The sequence below is a fragment of the Pecten maximus genome, chromosome 14 (genome assembly GCF_902652985.1).
Source record: "Pecten maximus chromosome 14, xPecMax1.1, whole genome shotgun sequence".
In the NCBI taxonomy this organism is placed as follows: Eukaryota; Metazoa; Mollusca; class Bivalvia; order Pectinida; family Pectinidae; genus Pecten; species Pecten maximus.
In genome coordinates, this window is record NC_047028.1 from 33,258,027 (window position 1) to 33,280,097 (window position 22,071).

General features: G+C 36.7%; 1 protein-coding gene across 6 annotated transcripts in view; it reads right to left on the bottom strand.

Moving 5' to 3' along the window:
- Window positions 1-22,071, bottom strand: part of LOC117341646 (transcriptional coactivator YAP1-like) — a 48,408-nt gene that overhangs the window by 17,648 nt on the left and 8,689 nt on the right. For 4 of the 6 annotated variants that reach the window (XM_033903506.1, XM_033903507.1, XM_033903504.1 and 1 more), the window contains exon 2: window positions 11,659-11,709. The exons of the other annotated variants lie outside the window; for them this stretch is intronic. In XM_033903506.1, the coding sequence (XP_033759397.1) occupies window positions 11,659-11,709 (51 nt within the window). The remainder of the gene's footprint in view (window positions 1-11,658; window positions 11,710-22,071) is intronic. 6 annotated transcript variants of the gene reach the window in all.

The window sequence follows — 22,071 nt, forward strand, 5'->3', positions numbered from 1 at the left end:
TGACCTTAGACCAGCACAAGCCCGTCCATCGAAATCTGCTCCAGTCGTCTCCTCTTGATCTCAAATCTTACATCTCGAGTGGCCCTTTATTGTTTCTAAGCAGTAAATATGTCCAATCCTATTCAATTTCCTAGATATAGAAGCCCATTGAGATTCAGATATCTCTCTCACAGGGACAGCCGACATCTTGAGGAGTTGTATACATGTTATTGCATGTAAAACTGCAAATAGGGTGGCCAAAAAACATCTACGAACACACGATACGGCAGAGTCAAAGGAAAAGATCAAGGGAATTTAAAACAGTTTCCAAGTGAACTATTTAAAACAATTTGCCAATTTCATCTCTTCCATTATTTTTGAGCTGCTCCAATTTATCAACCTTCACTAGGACATATTAAGAATTCTCAACTTCCGTTTCTTTTCAATTCACATAGCCTTGTATTTAATCTTTTAGGGAATATTTATGTGACTATCTTAATCTGTATATACATAAAGCATAATTGTTTTTATATGTATACATAACATAAAGAAATAATATTTGCTTTTAATCTTTGACAAAATGCTGGGAATGAAGGCTGAGGATAAGAATCCTAGCTTCTTGTTGGGGTATTGTAATTTTTGTATACAAAACATGTATATGTAATCATACTGACGAATCACGTTAAAACGAAAAACACAAAAACTTCCAATTCACAACATTGTTGAAACAATGAGAATTTGTAAATTTTTAAAGAATTTGTCAAGAATCAAACAAACTATAATGAAAAATTTAAATTAATTTCCCTGAAAACTTTCATGACAAATTATGAAATTCTTTTCAAAGATAATGGGAAAGATGTCTTTGGGTCAATCATTAAATCTTCAATTCAACCCTCCTGGTTTGGTTTGTAATACTATTCCAGTTAATTTTCATATACTGTGTCAAAACACAAAATAAAGATTCCTATATTTTAGCTTCTGAAACTATGCAGCTGCATGATTTCTTAAAAAAAATGGTAGAAGTATTTAGGATGATGGGCAAAAAGGCATTCCATCATTTTTATTATTACGTCAGGCAACCATTTACAATCATGGAGCACAACCAGGTTTTATTCCAACAAGCCTGTGCCGCAATGGGAGATAACTCCTGACAGATACCGTTATAGAACCTGCATATTTATTTATAGCTGTATCCTGCCTTGATTTAGACATTTTGCGGCTACTTACAATCCAAACTTTAGTTTTGATAATATTTTAGCAGATGCTGGAGGTTATTTTCAGGTAGTTTATCTATAGAGTTCTGCAGGGTGATTTGGATTTATTCCAAATGATATGACAAGAACGCTTTTTTTATCCATGATGTTCCTACATGCAGATACATCACATACAAGTACATTCAGCCAAATAGAATCTACTTATGCTATAAGTTTAAACCCAAACTGTACCTCAAAAATATCAAAAGCTTCATGTCCGACACTGAATATGAAAATCTAAGATTATATCGCGTTGTAGAATTTATTTTTGGAAGCAGTCCGAGATGTACATCTGCACATTTAGGTACGTTCTTGTCTTGCACCGGTTCACTTAATGATATTTAAATTGAACGATTTACCTGCTTAAGTTTTGGTTATTAACTCCAAAGAGCATGATCTCCGTTTAATGACAGCGAGGTTTTCAGTGAATTTAAACATAATATAGTTACCAACTTAAAACTACTGCTATACACAAATCTCTCGACATGTTCTTGAAGAACTTTCAAACTGATCTTACATTTGAAGGTTTTATTAGGAAAATTTAGAGTTTAGTATCGGGGAGGATTTAAGACTGTTAAGCATACAGGTAGGTATTTTTGTAAATGTTCATTCCTGATAAAATCTCCAGTCTTCCTTTGGTACACAATATATTGTTGGTTAAAGACATTAATTAACTTGAGTATAAAAATTAATTAACAGTTTAAAATATCCTTAACTACAATTTCATGTGATTTTCCACTGCAGAAAGCATTTGCTTTCTACAAATTTCAGGTCAGCTTTTAACAATTTGTGGAAATAACTCAAAATTCCCACTAAGTATATACTACAACCATCATTCACCGACTTTTTCAGTAGTCCATCCAATAACTTTTTCTATGCCTCCCACCCCCTCCCCCCTTTCCCCTTCCAGACAATTTTCTCCATCCCTCCACACCTTCTCTGCTCACCCTACAATTTCTCTGCCCCCCCCCCCCCCCCCCCCCCCCCCCCCCCCCCCCCCAAAAAAAAATCCCTAACCACCCCACCACTACAGCTTTGCCCCTCAAAACTTTCGAACCCCCTCCCCTTTCCCAACAGGCATTGTCTACACAGCTGCTGGATCCTGCTGTGTGGCTAACACAGGTCAGTCCCATTGAGAGACTGGGACAGAAACATAGATAATACAATCAGGCCAGAACACCATCTGGTGTAGGCAGACAACCTTGTTCTGCAAGTTTTATCACCATAACACCCTAAACTAAGTTTTCTTCACTTCTCATTTTCAAGGTGAAATTCTCTTTAAAATCTCTTTATTTCAGTGAAATAACCATCATATGCGCATGATATTACGAAAATAACTTCGAACATATTCATCGCTACTTTATTACCAGTAGGGACATTGAGACAATTTCTGTCAAAATCGGCAGAAGAAAAAAACATCAGTAGGTTGATTATCAAAATTATCATTAGTATACTCAATAAGGAGCTTCGACTTTCTCCCACCTCTACACCTTACTTATAATATTCTACTCAATAAGGAGCTTCGACTTTCTCCCACCTCTACACCTTACTTATAATATTCTACTCAATAAGGAGCTTAAGACTTTCTCCCACCTCTACACCTTACTTATAATATTCTACTCAATAAGGAGCTTAAAAACTTTCTCCCACCTCTACACCTTACTTATAATATTCTACTCAGTAAGGAGCTTAGACTTTCTCCCACCTCTACACCTTACTTATAATATCCCAGGTGTTTGGTTGATTCCCAACATATTATAAATATAATTATATGTGGACAGGAATTCAAATTCATTGTCATTAACTTTTGTCAAAAGACCCTATTTAAAACATTTATTTCATACGTTTGTAATTTCTAATGTCTAGTTTTAGAACATTGTCATATGTCACATATTCAAGTTTATTAATTCTCGTCCAACATCCTCAGGATCTCTCTGGTTTAATGCCTTTGTATATATTTGTAATTTCTATTGTACGATTTGAGAGTGTCGTTTCCTTTGTATATAATGTCTATTGTCTGATTTGAGTGTTGTTTACTTTGAATATAATTTCTATTGTCTGATTTGAGAGCGTTGTTTACTTTGTATATAATTTCTATTGTCTGATTTGAGAGTGTTGTTTACTTTGTATATAATTTCTATTGTCTGATTTGAGTGTTGTTTACTTTGTATATAATTTCTATTGTCTGATTTGAGTGTTGTTTACTCTGTATATAATTTCTATTGTCTGATTTGAGAGCATTGTTTACTTTGTATATATTTGTAATTTCTATTGTCTGATTTGAGAGCGTTGTTTACTTTGTATATAATTTCTATTGTCTGATTTGAGAGTGTTGTTTACTTTGTATATATTTGTAATTTCTATTGTCTGATTTGAGAGCGTTATTTACTTTGTATATATTTGTCATTTCTATTGTCTGATTTGAGTGTTGTTTACTTTGTATATAATTCCTATTGTCTGATTGAGTGTTGTTTACTTTGTATATAATTTTTATTGTCTGATTGAGTGTTGTTTACTTTGTTTATAATTTCTATTGTCTGATTTGAGTGTTGTTTACTTTGTATATAATTTCTATCGTCTGATTTGAGTGTTGTTTCCTTTGTATATAATTTCTATTGTCTGATTTGAGTGTTGTTTACTCTGTATATAATTTCTATTGTCTGATTTGAGAGCGTTGTTTACTTTGTATATATTTGTAATTTCTATTGTCTGATTTGAGAGCGTTGTTTACTTTGTATATAATTTCTATTGTCTGATTTGACAGTGTTGTTTACTTTGTATATATTTGTAATTTCTATTGTCTGATTTGAGAGCGTTATTTACTTTGTATATATTTGTCATTTCTATTGTCTGATTTGAGTGTTGTTTACTTTGTATATAATTTCTATTGTCTGATTGAGTGTTGTTTACTTTGTATATAATTTTTATTGTCTGATTGAGTGTTGTTTACTTTGTATATAATTTCTATTGTCTGATTTGAGTGTTGTTTACTTTGTATATAATTTCTATTGTCTGATTTGAGTGTTGTTTCCTTTGTATATAATTTCTATTGTCTGATTTGAGTGTTGTTTACTCTGTATATAATTTCTATTGTCTGATTTGAGAGCGTTGTTTACTTTGTATATATTTGTAATTTCTATTGTCTGATTTGAGAGCGTTGTTTACTTTGTATATAATTTCTATTGTCTGATTTGACAGTGTTGTTTACTTTGTATATATTTGTAATTTCTATTGTCTGATTTGAGAGCGTTATTTACTTTGTATATATTTGTAATTTCTATTGTCTGATTTGAGTGTTGTTTACTTTGTATATAATTTCTATTGTCTGATTGAGTGTTGTTTACTTTGTATATAATTTTTATTGTCTGATTGAGTGTTGTTTACTTTGTATATAATTTCTATTGTCTGATTTGAGTGTTGTTTACTTTGTATATAATTTCTATCGTCTGATTTGAGTGTTGTTTCCTTTGTATATAATTTCTATTGTCTGATTTGAGTGTTGTTTACTCTGTATATAATTTCTATTGTCTGATTTGAGAGCGTTGTTTACTTTGTATATATTTGTAATTTCTATTGTCTGATTTGAGTGTTGTTTACTTTGTATATATTTGTAATTTCTATTGTCTGATTTGAGTGTTTATTTGTAATTTCTATTGTCTGATTTGAGAGCGTTGTTTACTCTGTATATAATTTCTATTGTCTGATTTGAGAGCGTTGTTTACTTTGTATATATTTGTAATTTCTATTGTCCGATTTGAGTGTTGTTTCCTTTGTATATATTTGTAATTTCTATTGTCTGATTTGGGAGCATTGTTTACTTTGTATATATTTGTAATTTCTATTGTCCGATTTGAGTGTTGTTTACTTTGTATATATTTGTAATTTCTATTGTCTGATTTGAGAGCATTGTTTACTTTGTATATAATTTCTGTTGTCTGATTTGAGAGCATTGTTTACTTTGTATATATTTGTAATTTCTATTGTCTGATTTGAGTGTTGTTTGTAGTTTTACCTCCCCAGGGTCTAGCTTGTACCTGTTGACACCTGTAGTAAGCCTATGGGGACGAGAGTACATCAGATCTCCCAGCAATACACACCAACCCCAACGGCCAACGATTATCCCACAGTGTACTTATCCCTATAATACACAGGCGGCCTCAGAAAATACATTTTTCACACTTGGTCACCCTTGAGAGGCACAGAGCAATGACCCAATCCATATCAACAAGCTATACTACAAATCCCTATCACAGCTATACCACTCTGACCTGGATTAGGACATGACATTTCAACTCTGACCTGGATTAGGACATGAAATTTCATCACCATGAAAAGTTTTACCACTCTGACCTGGATTAGGACATGAAATGTCATTACCATGAAAAATTTAAGTTCTAACAGCATATTTTCACTTTAGGTAAAGTGCTGACCCTACATCAGAATAGAAAATGTCCCATAGTTTTCTAGCAGCTGATTATTTTCACTTTAGGGTAAAGTAAGGTATGAAAGAAGTGCAGCAACTCCAGAGTCCAGACCTATAAGACAAACTTTTTCCTACACTACACTGAATGGATGTTGGTTCATTTAGGGTAGAGTGTTATTAATATTCCAATAGAAAATGTCCCATATGTTCAGCTAATTTTCACATGATGTATAGGTATGATGTAAGTGTTGCCCCCTCTAACAGCCACCCAGACTTTAAGATCTGGTGGGCTCCTATCTCAGGCCATTGGCCATGGTTACACCCTAAATTACACTATCCTCACTTGACACCATTATAAAGACTCCCACGCAATGACCATTAAGCTACATATTCTATGTTTACAAAGCACTCTTAACAGCTTCTCTATTTACTACAACTTTAAACAATATCTTATCTTCAAGGGTCACCAAGTTTAAAATATATGACTGGTTTGAAATGATTTACAATAATTGGTCCAAGTGTCAACTCCCAAATATACATGCCCTGCCCTCCTTGGTCCCAGTGAGAGTCCAGTGTCGCCCCAAATATACACCCCCCTGCCCTCCTTGGTCCCAGTGAGAGTCCAGTGTCGCCCCAAATATACACCCCCTGCCCTCCTTGGTCCCAGTGAGAGTCAGAATCAACAGAGTACATCAATACCAGTTACATACAAAGATCTCTCTTATAGGCGAGGAGGTTTAAATACAGACTACAGCTGTCCCCAACCACCAGCCATTCTGTACTGCGTCAGAAATATTAAGTCCTCTCAAGTACAGGACCTAGTAACATACTGCCCCAACAGAGACCCAGTAATATATACTGCCCCAACAGAGACCCAGTAATATATACTGCCCCAACAGGACCCAGTAATATATACTGCCCCAACAGGACCCAGTAACATATACTGCCCCAACAGAGACCCAGTAACATATACTGCCCCAACAGGACCTAGTAACATACTGCCCCAACAGAGACCCAGTAATATATACTGCCCCAACAGGACCCAGTAACATATACTGCCCCAACAGAGACCCAGTAACATATACTGCCCCAACAGGACCTAGTAACATACTGCCCCAACAGAGACCCAGTAATATATACTGCCCCAACAGAGACCCAGTAACATATACTGCCCCAACAGAGACCCAGTAATATATACTGCCCCAACAGGACCCAGTAATATATACTGCCCCAACAGGACCCAGTAACATATACTGCCCCAACAGAGACCCAGTAACATATACTGCCCCAACAGGACCTAGTAACATACTGCCCCAACAGAGACCCAGTAATATATACTGCCCCAACAGGACCCAGTAATATATACTGCCCTAACAGGACCCAGTAACATACTGCCCCAACAGGACCCAGTAATATATACTGCCCCAACAGGACCCAGTAATATATACTGCCCCAACAGGACCTAGTAATATATACTGCCCCAACAGGACCTAGTAATATATACTGCCCCAACAGGACCTAGTAACATACTGCCCCAACAGGACCCAGTAATATATACTGCCCCAACAGGACCCAGTAATATATACTGCCCCAACAGGACCTAGTAATATATACTGCCCCAACAGGACCTAGTAACATACTGCCCCAACAGGACCTAGTAACATATACTGCCCCAACAGGACCTAGTAACATACTGCCCCCACAGGACCTAGTAACATACTGCCCCAACAGGACCCAGTAACATACTGCCCCAACAGGACCCAGTAATATATACTGCCCCAACAGGACCCAGTAATATATACTGCCCCAACAGGACCTAGTAATATATACTGCCCCAACAGGACCCAGTAATATATACTGCCCCAACAGGACCTAGTAATATATACTGCCCCAACAGGACCTAGTAACATACTGCCCCAACAGGACCCAGTAACATATACTGCCCCAACAGGACCTAGTAACATACTGCCCCAACAGGACCTAGTAACATACTGCCCCAACAGGACCCAGTAACATACTGCCCCAACAGGACCCAGTAATATATACTGCCCCAACAGAGACCTAGTAACATACTGCCCCAACAGGACCCAGTAACACATACTGCCCCAACAGAGACCCAGTAACATATACTGCCCCAACAGGACCTAGTAACATATACAGCCCCAACAGGACTCAGTAACATATACTGCCCCAACAGAGACCCAGTAATATATACTGCCCCAACAGAGACCCAGTAATATATACTGCCCCAACAGAGACCCAGTAATATATACTGCCCCAACAGGACCCAGTAACATATACTGCCCCAACAGGACCCAGTAACATATACTGCCCCAACAGGACCTAGTAACATATACTGCCCCAACAGGACCTAGTAATATATACTGCCCCAACAGGACCTAGTAATATATACTGCCCCAACAGGACCTAGTAACATACTGCCCCAACAGGACCCAGTAATATATACTGCCCCAACAGAGACCCAGTAATATATACTGCCCCAACAGGACCCAGTAATATATACTGCCCCAACAGGACCCAGTAATATATACTGCCCCAACAGGACCCAGTAATATATACTGCCCCAACAGGACCTAGTAACATACTGCCCCCACAGAGACCCAGTAATATATACTGCCCCAACAGAGACCCAGTAACATATACTGCCCCAACAGAAACCCAGTAACATATACTGCCCCAACAGGACCCAGTAATATATACTGCCCCAACAGGACCCAGTAATATATACTGCCCCAACAGGACCCAGTAATATATACTGCCCCAACAGGACCCAGTAATATATACTGCCCCAACAGAGACCCAGTAATATATACTGCCCCAACAGGACCCAGTAATATATACTGCCCCAACAGAGACCCAGTAATATATACTGCCCCAACAGAGACCCAGTAATATATACTGCCCCAACAGGACCTAGTAACATACTGCCCCAACAGGACCCAGTAATATATACTGCCCCAACAGGACCCAGTAATATATACTGCCCCAACAGAGACCCAGTAATATATACTGCCCCAACAGGACCTAGTAACATACTGCCCCAACAGGACCCAGTAATATATACTGCCCCAACAGGACCTAGTAACGTATACTGCCCCAACAGGACCCAGTAACATACTGCCCCAACAGGACCCAGTAATATATACTGCCCCAACAGGACCCAGTAATATATACTGCCCCAACAGAGACCCAGTAATATATACTGCCCCAACAGGACCTAGTAACATACTGCCCCAACAGAGACCCAGTAATATATACTGCCCCAACAGAGACCCAGTAATATATACTGCCCCAACAGGACCTAGTAACATACTGCCCCAACAGGACCCAGTAACATATACTGCCCCAACAGGACCCAGTAATATATACTGCCCCAACAGGACCCAGTAATATATACTGCCCCAACAGAGACCCAGTAATATATACTGCCCCAACAGAGACCCAGTAACATATACTGCCCCAACAGGACCCAGTAACATATACTGCCCCAACAGAGACCCAGTAACATATACTGCCCCAACAGAGACCCAGTAATATATACTGCCCCAACAGAGACCCAGTAACATATACTGCCCCAACAGAGACCCAGTAACATATACTGCCCCAACAGAGACCCAGTAATATATACTGCCCCAACAGAGACCCAGTAATATATACTGCCCCAACAGGACCCAGTAACATATACTGCCCCAACAGGACCCAGTAACATATACTGCCCCAACAGGACCCAGTAACATATACTGCCCCAACAGAGACCCAGTAATATATACTGCCCAACAGAGACCCAGTAACATATACTGCCCCAACAGGACCCAGTAACATATACTGTCCCCAACAGGACCCAGTAATATATACTGCCCCAACAGGACCCAGTAACATATACTGCCCCAACAGGACCCAGTAACATATACTGCCCCAACAGAGACCCAGTAACATATACTGCCCCAACAGGACCCAGTAACATATACTGCCCCAACAGAGACCCAGTAATATATACTGCCCCAACAGAGACCCAGTAACATATACTGTCCCAACAGGACCCAGTAATATATACTGTCCCCAACAGGACCCAGTAATATATACTGCCCCAACAGAGACCCAGTAACATATACTGCCCCAACAGAGACCCAGTAATATATACTGCCCCAACAGGACCCAGTAACATACTGCCCCAACAGAGACCCAGTAATATATACTGCCCCAACAGAGACCCAGTAATATATACTGCCCCAACAGAAACCCAGGGCCACTAACATCTCAAGTTTTGTGTGTACAGATGAAGCCAGTAACATACTGCCCCAGCAGACAGAAAATGTAGGTTAGAACATTGATTTATAATTTATCACTGACAGCCTGAGTCACACAGAAGCTTGACTTGTTACATTGGTATGCAGTATGTTCTAAAGAATGTATTTGTGTACCCGCTTCCTGTCTTACCCACACCAATACTGTGATATGTACAAAGATACATTCAAGGCTGTGGTTCAAGAATGTTTACTGTGTGAAATAAAGTGAAGTAAACTAGGATTTTTTTTTAAGTTCTGTGTTCATGAAAGTTACACAAACATTTGTACATGCTTGTGGTATCACTTCATAATTTGTTTCTCTAATCTGGAAATGTCACAAATTTCAATTTTATAAGAAACAAACAAAACTTACAGACCTATCAATTTTCTTGTTAATATTTATAGCTCTCATCATGTACATAAAGAAATACTTATAAGATCTCATTCCACAATGAAACTAAAGTATTTCAAATCTGATCTGTTCGATCACAGCACTTACATGTTAAATAATTGCGGTTGTATATATGTGTGTGAACTGTCCTTTTTGTACAGAACAGACAATTCAACAATAATCCTATGACCTATCCAATGGTACGGTATGATAACACAATTCACATGAACACATGAAATATTTTAGCGTACACCAGAAACCTTGAGATTCCTATAAGATAGCATGCAGGAGCCGAGTAGTACAGACAAAACCTAAAGGACTGCCATACAGAGACTTGCAGACAACACAACTGTCAACAACATAAAACTCGGCTAGTAAAGTTACAATTTTTTGTCATGCAGCTTTAAAATCCTCACACATGAAGTCATTGTTGTGATCAAGTTTCTGGAGAAGGCCCCAAAAGATTACAAATATTACTCCTTGCCTATCACGGTTCACTCCCTTGATAGATAGAGGCTGATGTGCATCAACGACATTGAAAACCATACCCTTATTTTGCCGAAACTTAATCCTCCATTCAGCTTGGTGCTGTTTTTGTTGAGGCAGGAGAAGCTATACATTATATTTTCGTTGTTTTTTCTTCAAAAATTCAGGTTTTAAATACACTTCCAATATGTCAGTTTTTTTTTAGTTTTTTATTTTAAATCCTATGAATAAAAGCCTGATGTGGTTGTAAGGTAAATGAATGCCTATCAATGTTATTTGATATGCCCTCGTAGGAATATGAATTTAATTTGCAATGAAGAGGTACAGCATCTACCTAAAACATCTATCAAAACTGTTTAAAATTGTCTAATGAAGGGAGCCATTTCTACTGACAATAACACCCCTCCGCTATATAACCAACCATCTTTTTCAAGGAGCAGACATTTCAAAAAGCTTCCATCAAATACCTGAATACTACTATAAAGCAAAATGTTGCTACAAACGTACTGGTTTCAGCTACATATATATCAGCTTAAACAAAAGGCACACTAATCACATAAAAGCTTTGGAAAAGACAAGCTCTTGTATTTCAAAATAACTTCAATAACTTTGTAATTATCTTCAAAAGAAAAAAAAAAGAGTAAATATGATATGTATATATATATAGTATATTCGAGTCTGGTTATGATAAATATTTTGTTATATAGATTTCCAGTATGATAGTTTTAGAGGTGTTATTCTGGCTAAACACAAAGCTACACGATGCCTGGTTGTGACGACAACATTGATCCTGAGTTTGGAGGTTACTATAATACATACTTGCTATTAGGTGATGAGGCTTTGTTGAAAATGTCTGGAGGTGGATTTTGCCTAAAATGAAAATTGAACTGAATCATGATCATTTTAGTGTCATACATACTTCATTTTTCCTCAACTAAACTAAAATATTTTATCTTAAAATTGAACCAAGCACAACCTAGCTAAAATCTAGCATATTTTATCTTCATGATTCAAGCAAACCTGTACTTCGCTGATACTGAATTTCTGAGTTACTAAAATCAAAGATTAACATCCTTGAAATAAAGTAATTAACACTAATGATAGAATAAGCAAACTACTGTTTAAATTAATCAACTTAAAACAATTCAGAAAATTTCTGAAACAGCTATATAAATAAAACAAATGGTCAGTTGCTATATTAAATTATCAAATATCAATGATGGAAGGCATGCAAATATAAAACATAACAGCAAGTATGTAGTGGTCTATTTAAAATTTGAAATCTAATGTCTTTTTAGGGCCATTCCAAGTGAATTTACGACCTTCAAAAACTTTTGACATATACCATAGACAACAAAAACCTTAAAGTTTTACATACAATTGGATTTTTTTTTTAATTTATAATCTAATTATATAAGTGTTACGATATTTAAGTTTAATAAAAACTTTGAATATGTTTATTTTCTTCCTGTGTAATGTTTATCAGTATTACAGACTTTTTAAACTGTTCAAATGCCTGCTCACACAATGTGCTCGCACAATGTCCATAACTTTCCCATGCAACTTTAAGAGCTGGTTTTTCCAATTTCTATCAGTCTCCTACAAAATGTATATCATGGGTCATATTTTAAATCTGTTTTACCCACTGGTAGCATTAAACCAACAGTGTACACCAATCTTCCCCTGTATGCTGATCTGCCATTTGCATCTGGTACTCAGAATAAATACTCTTTTACTAAAATCGGACACCAGAAATTTTACACATTTATAAACAAATGTTATGGTTTCTTTTGAAATCCATACTGATATGGCAATTAACAGCAAAATACAAAGAGAATTCATACAAAACTATTTTTGAGCCTATTCCATCAAATTCATTGTTCATTTTCCCTCTTAGTTAAATTTAGGGCCTTGGAAGGCATTTCACCATTTTCAAGGCTTTTCAAGACTAAACCTTGTTTTGTTTTTTCTTGGATTTTCAAGGCCTGTACAAACCCTGCAGCCACATACAATCAAAGCCTTTGGATTTTTCTAGTTGAAGCATGGCACCACTCCTGTCAATGCCCACTAGTAACTGGGTAAAATTCTGCCTGATAAAATGTTTTACAAGTCCTTACTTTCCTATTACAAACAGTTATTCTTCTTGAAAAGTGCTTATTCCCTTCACCTGAACGGAATTAGACCCTGGATGAAAGGGTCAAGTTTTCTATTGTAAAGCTAGAGAACCATTGATAAATGTTTAGGTGGAGCTTCTCCTTTCATACTTTATGGGAATCCTGGATGTTTTATGGAGATGATGACTGTAACAAAATACATAACTATCAGTTCCCAGATGTTTACTCCATCTCTCCTGTTTCTTAGGTCTGACCAGGTTAATCTACAGTATGTCAATGTCCTCCAAGTCTCAGATCGTCAGGACTCTTCATAAATAAAAATAAAACAACTCATACACTAATAGACACTCCGCATAATTTTATGATTTATCTAGGGTGTCAACAAAGACATAGAACTGAAATAGTACATTTACCTCCACCCCCCCCCCCCCCCCACCCCCTTAAAACATCCACCCCACCCCCCTCTTCCCCTTAAAACATCACCAATCATTGCTTACCCTATCCCCACCCCCCTCTCCCTCCTAAAACATCACTAATCATTGCTTACCCCCCCTCCCCCTAAAACATCACCAATCATTGCTTACCCCCTCCCCCTAAAAACATCACCAATCATTGCTCAACCCCCCCCCCCCCCCCCCCCCAAAACATCACCAATCATTGCTTACCCTATCCCCACCCCCCTCTCCCTCCTAAAACATCACTAATCATTGCTTACCCCCCCTCCCCCTACAACATCACCAATCATTGCTTACCCCCTCCCCCTTAAAACATCACCAATCATTGCTCACCCCCCCCCTAAAACATCACCAATCATTGCTTACCCCCTCCCCCTTAAAACATCACCAATCATTGCTCACCCCCCCCTAAAACATCACCAATCATTGCTCCCCCCCCCCCCCCAAAACATCACCAATCATTGCTTACCCCCCCCCCCCTAAAACATCACCAATCATTGCTTACCCCCACCCCCTAAAACATCACCAATCATTGCTTACCCCCCCCCCCCTAAAACATCACCAATCATTGCTTACCCCCACCCCCTAAAACATCACCAATCATTGCTTACCCCCCCCCCCCTTAAACATCACCAATCATTGCTTACCCCCCCCCCCCTAAAACATCACCAATCATTGCTTACCCCCACCCCCCCCTAAAACATCACCAATCATTGCTTACCCCCCCCCCCCCCCTAAAACATCACCAATCATTGCTTACCCCACCCCCTAAAACATCACCAATCATTGCTTACCCCCCCCCCCCCTTAAACATCACCAATCTCTGCTTACCCCCCCCCCTAAAACATCACCAATCATTGCTTACCCCACCCCCCCCCCCCCTAAAACATCACCAATCATTGCTTACCCCCACCCCCTAAAACATCACCAATCATTGCTTACCCCCACCCCCTAAAACATCACCAATCATTTTGTGTTGCCTTATATCGTACAAGCCTTCAACAGATCACCATAATTATTCATGTAAGTATAGCTACACAATTTGTAACATTAGGCAATTTGTAGCATCATACATATGACTCATAGGTTGGGCTGTATCTGTACTAGGTATATATCTGTAAGCATTGAATCTGGACCAGGTGCTGGACCATGGAAGCCAGGCCGTTCACTAATTCATATCAAACACGGATATGTCATAATCAAAACAGCATAGAATTATCTTTAGACAAATCCTTATTAATTTTCCAGGAAACCAAGAAGACGAAGACACACGATGCACATGTTATACAGGAAAATTAGGAGTTCAGGAATCAAATATCATTGAACCTAAATTTAAATCTATATTTATCCTCTGGTCAAAATGAATAGTTGTATTGTAAAATCATACAAGAAACAAGATACATATATACAAGTGTATATATGTGTATCAAATCAATATATAAAACAGTTTTCATTTAAACATAAGATTGTAAGCCCAGATGTGGTGGTAGGTTTTGTATAAAAGCCCAGTTCATAAATAGGCAGCAGGTCGACCTAGTACTGTACTCACAAAAACACAGCTGTTTTCCCTGGCCTTCTGCCAACTAAACGGTAAACAACACAGGTACTTTGCCAAGTCATAGCAAGATATATGGAAGACCAATCTACCAGGGCAGGGATACATGTGTGCACACACTAACAGCCGAACACCTTTCTGCACAGATGAACTGTGGAGTTTGGCAGGCACTACATCCAGTTCTAGACTCAAAGGTGAAATAATGTCAGTTTTATAATTCACTACTTAACTTCTCAAAAATGAATTATCTGCTTTTCATTTGTTTTCCAAGCCTTCCATTTCCCACACGTCCAGATAAACTATTGGTATTGGCAGGGAACCTTACTTAAAGACTTAGCAGCAAAATAAAATGTTGTATCATTAAAAGAAAATTTAAAATGGAAAAAAGTCATATTTATTCACTCACAGACAAAATGAGATTACATATTACATCTTTTTAATATTACTATATTTTTTATTCAACTGAAAGCCATTTTTGGTAAATACTTCACTAAAAGCCAGATGAACATAACGAGAATTAAAATCCCTTCAATAATTATTTAGTGTGAACAGAAAATCTTGGTTACTTCAGATGTATTTTTTTTCAATTTCTCACCCCTACATACAGACACAGGCATCGACAGGAATCTAGGTTAATTAAGTACAATGTATGGACAATAATGGCCCCGTCATATTATCAGACATTTATCTACTAAGTGACAGAGTGCCCTCCCCTTACTTCTTCGGTCACTGACCTACCATTACAATAGAGGACCATATTTTATTGCTTTCTTAAGGTCAATTAACACAGTTTATCTTGGTCCTACAATACAGCCATTCATATAAGTTATAGTAGACAAGTCTATTCAAAATTATAGTAGACCAAGTCTATTCAAAATTAAGTTTCACACGTAAAATATTGTTACATCTGTAAGTGGAGGCAAAACATGAAATACACATCTTTGAAACTCCATAAAGAAATCTCCTGCTCCATTTAAAGATATTAAATTTCATCAGTTTGTCAAAACGTTTTTTTCAGATTTCAAATATCAACAGTTTGTCAAAAGTTATCATTTTTCCGATAATTTCTTACAGGGGTTTTCTGTCAAATTATTAGCAACCAAGAGACTCAAATCTTGGGTTAATAACATAAAGAGCCAATAGGTTTTTGTTAACATAATTTGAAACATTGAGAGATTGAATACAATTCCTTGTCTATACCGATTAGTATCTAGCACAATATATATACAGCTTGAAATACATTGAAGGTATTTGTAAAAATAAACAGTTCATTTCAGTTTCAATTTTATGTTGATATAAAAATCTTCAATCATTGTGTAAACTAAAGGAAGAAGCAATTTAATTTTATATTTTTTTTTAAATTGACTTAAATTTCAATAACCATAAACAATTTAATCATTGTAGATCAAATTTGTTGTGTATTAAGGACTGAACCCACCAGATATATATGCCCTCCATATAGATTGTATTATGCACCAAAAATCTTCCGTGACCTCCAAACCACAGAGATAACACCTTGTATCTGATTTCGTGGTTTATTTCATGGTAAAGTGAAGAAACCCGAAATGATGAGCATATTTTTGGTAAACTTGTACGAGCACCACCCTCTCCTAAGAGGCTTATAATGGTTATCATAGGGTGGTCTCCTTTGTAGATAAGCTTTATTTACATACTTCTCTTTTAAAATCATCTCCAAAGAAAATTAATAGTGTTGTCTCGTTGACAAGCATTTTACTGAACTAGATCATTGTTTGTGTCCAAGTTGGTGGTGCGTTCAGTTTTATCAGATAAATTGAACCGGAAACAGATCAAAACAATACCTCAGTAGTAATAGCCTTGAACTTTGCTTGTGGCTAAAAATATTTACAATGATGATTGAGCTTAGAATTAATATACAGTCAGTGTACTTAACTCAACCAGTTTCTTTAAATAGTCAACTTTTCAAAATAATTTTTCAGAAATGAAATACTACCTTTTTGCATTTTTAAAAATTTGTTCAAATCATTTATTATATTACCATATAAACACAAAGATTTCATAACAGATATTGTATTATTTCAAAACAATGATTTTCCAGTTTTTATGAGCATCTTTACTGGAATGCAAAGGTCCGACACTGGTGGTATGGACTTATTACCAGGTATGGACTTATTACCTGGTATGGACTTATTACCTGGTATGGCCTTATTACCAGGTATGGACTTATTACCTGGTATGGACTTATTACCTGGTATGGACTTATTACCAGGTATGGACTTATTACCTGGTATGGACTTATTACCAGGTATGGACTTATTACCAGGTATGGGCTTATTACCAGGTATGGACTTATTACCAGGTATGGACTTATTACCTGGTATGGACTTATTACCTGGTATGGGCTTATTACCAGGCATGGACTTATTACCTGGTATAGACTTATTACCAGATGTGGGCTTATTACCTGGTATGGGCTTATTACCAGGTATGTACTTATTAACAGGATTGGCTTATTACCAGGTATGGACTTATTACCAGGTATGGACTTATTACCTGGTATGGACTTATTACCAGGTATGGGCTTATTACCAGGTATGGACTTATTACCAGGTATGGACTTATTACCAGGTATGGGCTTATTACCAGGTATGGGCTTATTACCTGGTATGGACTTATTACCTGGTGTGGACTTATTATCAGGCATGGACTTATTACCAGGTATGGACTTATTATCAGGTGTGGACTTATTACCAGGTGTGGACTTATTACCAGGTATGGACTTATTACCAGGTATGGACTTATTACCAGGTGTGGACTTATTACCAGGTGTGGACTTATTACCAGGTGTGGACTTATTATCAGGTATGGACTTATTACCTGGTATGGACTTATTACCAGGTATGGGCTTATTACCTGACAGACTTATTATATTATCAGACACAGACTTATTACCTGACATATGGGCGTATTACCAGACATGGACTTATTACCAGAAACAGACTTATTACCCGACATGGGCTTAATACCAGGCATGGGCTTATTGTCAGGTAAATGCTCTGCTGAAAATCAGAGTCATCATTCTCAACATAATTTTTTACAACGCAGCATTAATTCTTTTATTAATACTGGCCGGGAATAAAGACAGTCACATAAAAAAGATTTTAATGATTGATACATTACTGTACTATTAAAATAAAACCTGAATCTCCCCGGACATCCACCATCAGTGGATTGATATATATCCACCTCAAGAAATTAATTATTAATCTTTCCATCTTTTTTATTTCCTTTGAGTTTGGATAGGATCTTGTCAGCGATTCACTAGATCAAATGCCAGTCTTCTCTGATACATCAATGATAGCTATAAGCAGAGGCAATTCAAAGGCTGCTTACAAAGACACTAAGCTCATTGTATTTACTGTGGAACTATTTGGCCTCAAGACGAGATCTGGCAGATATTTGCTAAAACTATATATGTTGCTTTGTAAATTCAAATAAGATTGTACTGTAATTCAAATTATTCAAACTTGTCTATAAAGATTTATTTCAGGAGGAAAAGCTTCTATAAAGATTTATTTCAGGGGGGGGGGGAGCTTTTATAAAGGTTTATTTCAGGGGGAAAAGCATAAAATATTACATACATATTGAAAGACCCCATGTTGTAGCATTGGATTCTTATAATCAAATTTAGCAATGCATTACTGTCCAGAAACGAGACATCTAGACATTGCCATTGTTTCTTTGTGGTTCTGCATATTCTCAGAAGACTGGACCAATTTCTTTATAAAACCTAATAGACTCATGATCATGATGGTGTATTAGTATTGCATGTTATTAATTTGGGACCAAGAGCTCGAGGAGGGCATTTATATCTATAGCAAAACAGCAGCTCTCACAGGACATACAAAAAACTCACTACAAACTCTTTGGGGACCCATAATTTGTAATAGGTTTTTGTTAGTAACATTACATATTAATGTATAGTTAACTTATACCACATCTCAGTATTATTCCACAGGGGTAGGGACTACAACAACATTTGAGGAAAATCAGAGTATAATGTAAGATGTCTATAGCAATGTACATTGTGTCTTTTATTACAAGTACATCACTGTATCTTCTATAAATTGATGCAAATTTGATGGTCCAAAATTTGACTCTCGTATCTTTTATGTGGCATGAAATTGCAAGCTCAAATTTCCCAAACTACATGACCAAAATGATACAAACGCATCACAACAAGCATCCTGACGCAATTCAACAGAGAGGTAGGAGATGTTAGGGCCGACAGAGCCAAGCACCTGCATACACAAGGTAAATGGCCTTTGATGTTGGTAGTTAAAGCTGGTGTAATGATGAGGAGCATTAAACATGCACTCAAAATTCTTAAGGATCTAAATAACATGTTGTACATACTAGTAACTTGTAACTTTTCAACTTTCAACCCAGGAACATCTTACACGTAAAGTTAGGATTTTGAATGAAAGTTGTTAAAAAGTTTTAAGAGTTTCTTTAAGAAAATAATACGACAAAAACAATTTCATTTAGAAACAACTTTATGTGTTGGAAAATTACATGAAATCTACCTTAAATAATTTTATAGGAGTCTTATATTTTGATTGGTAGGAAGATATTATATAAATTGTAAAGGTTTGAAATTAAAAGGAATTGAAATCTGTATTTGTTTGTGAAGTCTGGCCACCCACAAAGAATATGTATGTACCTGACTATACACATCCTCATTAAATATATAGGAACATTTTAAAACTCTGATAAATGCTTACGTGGGAAGTCCTATGATTTCAGTCGTTAATTGTCCCCTTAATTATCTGTAACAATGAACACTGCCTCAGCTACAATCGGTCTGTGGGTGGGAGGAGTTAATGTACTCAACACCACAGCCATTCAACTGTGACATAGAAGATAGGAGGAGGTATGTACTCAACACCACAGCCGTTCAACTGTGACATAGAAGATAGGAGGAGGATATAGCTTAATCATCATATATATATAAAACCATCAAAAAATGGGCGAAGTCATAGTTATGTCTGTCATAATTGTTTTACTTACATATAAACAACCATATGTAATCGGAAAAGAGGCTCACAGTGTGCATGTCATGCGCATGGCCGGATCTCAAGGCAGAGGCCATTTTTTGTGTGTTTAAATTAAAGTAGAACTGCTGCACCAGAAAACAGAAAATTTGGATCTTAGTACCATTTCTTTTTCCTAAAGGGGAAGGATTTTATTAAGGAATTAACTATATTTTTCCTTTTCAGTTTCGCCTCCGCCACGCCTCTTGCGAAAAGTCCCAACATTTGTACAATTTTAAATCCCCACAACCTTGGGATATATGCTTCCAGTCAAATTATGTTTAATCAAATTCCAATCATTAGTTAAGGAGAAGAAATTGTTGACATATATACAGACCGACGGCAGATGGACAATAGACCCCACAGTATAGTTTTCACCATAATTAGCTCTCCTTGGTCCTTACATCCAGGTGAACTACAAAGTAGGATATTTTAACACTCAAGATCCTACCTAGATTTACCAACAAAAAAAAAATTAAAAAAAATACCATTTATCCTCGTTTGAAAACAATTACACACCCACAGCTTTTGTTATCTCCTAGTGACCATCACATGAGGGCTACAGCAATGCTGTATCCTATCTTACTACAGTATTGCTGTATCCTATCTTACTACAGTAATGCTGTATCCTATCTTACTACAGTAATGCTGCATCCTATCTTACTACAGTAATGCTGTATCCTATCTTACTACAGTAATGCTGTATCCTATCTTACTACAGTATTGCTGTATCCTACCTTACTACAGTAATGCTGTATCATATCTTACTACAGTAATGCTGTATCATATCTTACTACAGTAATGCTGTATCATATCTTACTACAGTAATGCTGTATCATATCTTACTACAGTAATGCTGTATCCTATTTTACAGTAATGCTGTATCCTATCTTACTACAGTAATGCTGTATCCTATCTTGGCCTGATAAACAGACAATGTTGATTAACAATAAACAAGACATAATGATGTTCGATCTGACCAGTACACAGTCTACAGGTAAATAACATGGTAAACAACAAGGTAAACAACTGCCATGGCCCCCAGTGGGTGTGTCTACTGCCCCAGTAGACAAGTTACCTGTGTGCCCTGACACACATTGATATCACCTACAATTAGTTCACCTGTACACCGATCTATTGATCTCTGATGAGCACTTTATACAAATATTAGCCTGTCACCAATAACCATGGCCAGAGGGGTCAGGGATTAACACCTGATCATGGTCACTTTGATATTGGACTGGACAAGCTTGACCATCAACTACATCAAAGGTCAATGATAACACACTTGTGTAAATTAATAAGATTAGTCATTTTTCTACCATTCTGACAGGTCCATGTCTGATACTGTTGGAGATAGCCCCTCAGAAAATCTTAACTTCCTTTATTAAGTTGGTGCAGTATCAGTGATTTTCTTACCCTATTTTACAGGGGCCTGTACCTTTTCTATTGAGGAAATAGGCGATATTTTTGCTAATTACAGAAATATTACCAACAGATTTTTTCTATGTATAATTTAGCTTCAATAAATAGAAATATACATTATACATACTGATCAACATTTCTTCAAACAAATTGGTGTCCAGGGACATTTAAACAATTTCTGCTTGGGAATGTATGAACATGAAATAGGAAAAATACAAAAATTTCCTGTGGGGATTCATTAGAGGCCTATATTCTGCCTCAAATGCACTACAAGTCTTAGCTTTTGGAGACAACTGTATATATTTGCTTCACCTGAAATTATATATAAATGGAATATAAAGTCTGAATTCAGACAACACTTATGTGATCTTATGTTGCTGATTATATTGTTTTATTACATAAAACTAAAATAATTTATTATTAAAATGTTATTATGTAGCTTTAAACTCGGGCGAAGCAAAATAATTCTAGGATTTCCGCCCCCAAACAAATAATCTTTTCAAAATATTTTTTAAAGGTTATAATATTACATGTTTTCTAAGATAATACATTACATGTTTTGAACAGTTTTGTTTAAAAAAAAAATATATAAATGAGGACCAAATACATAG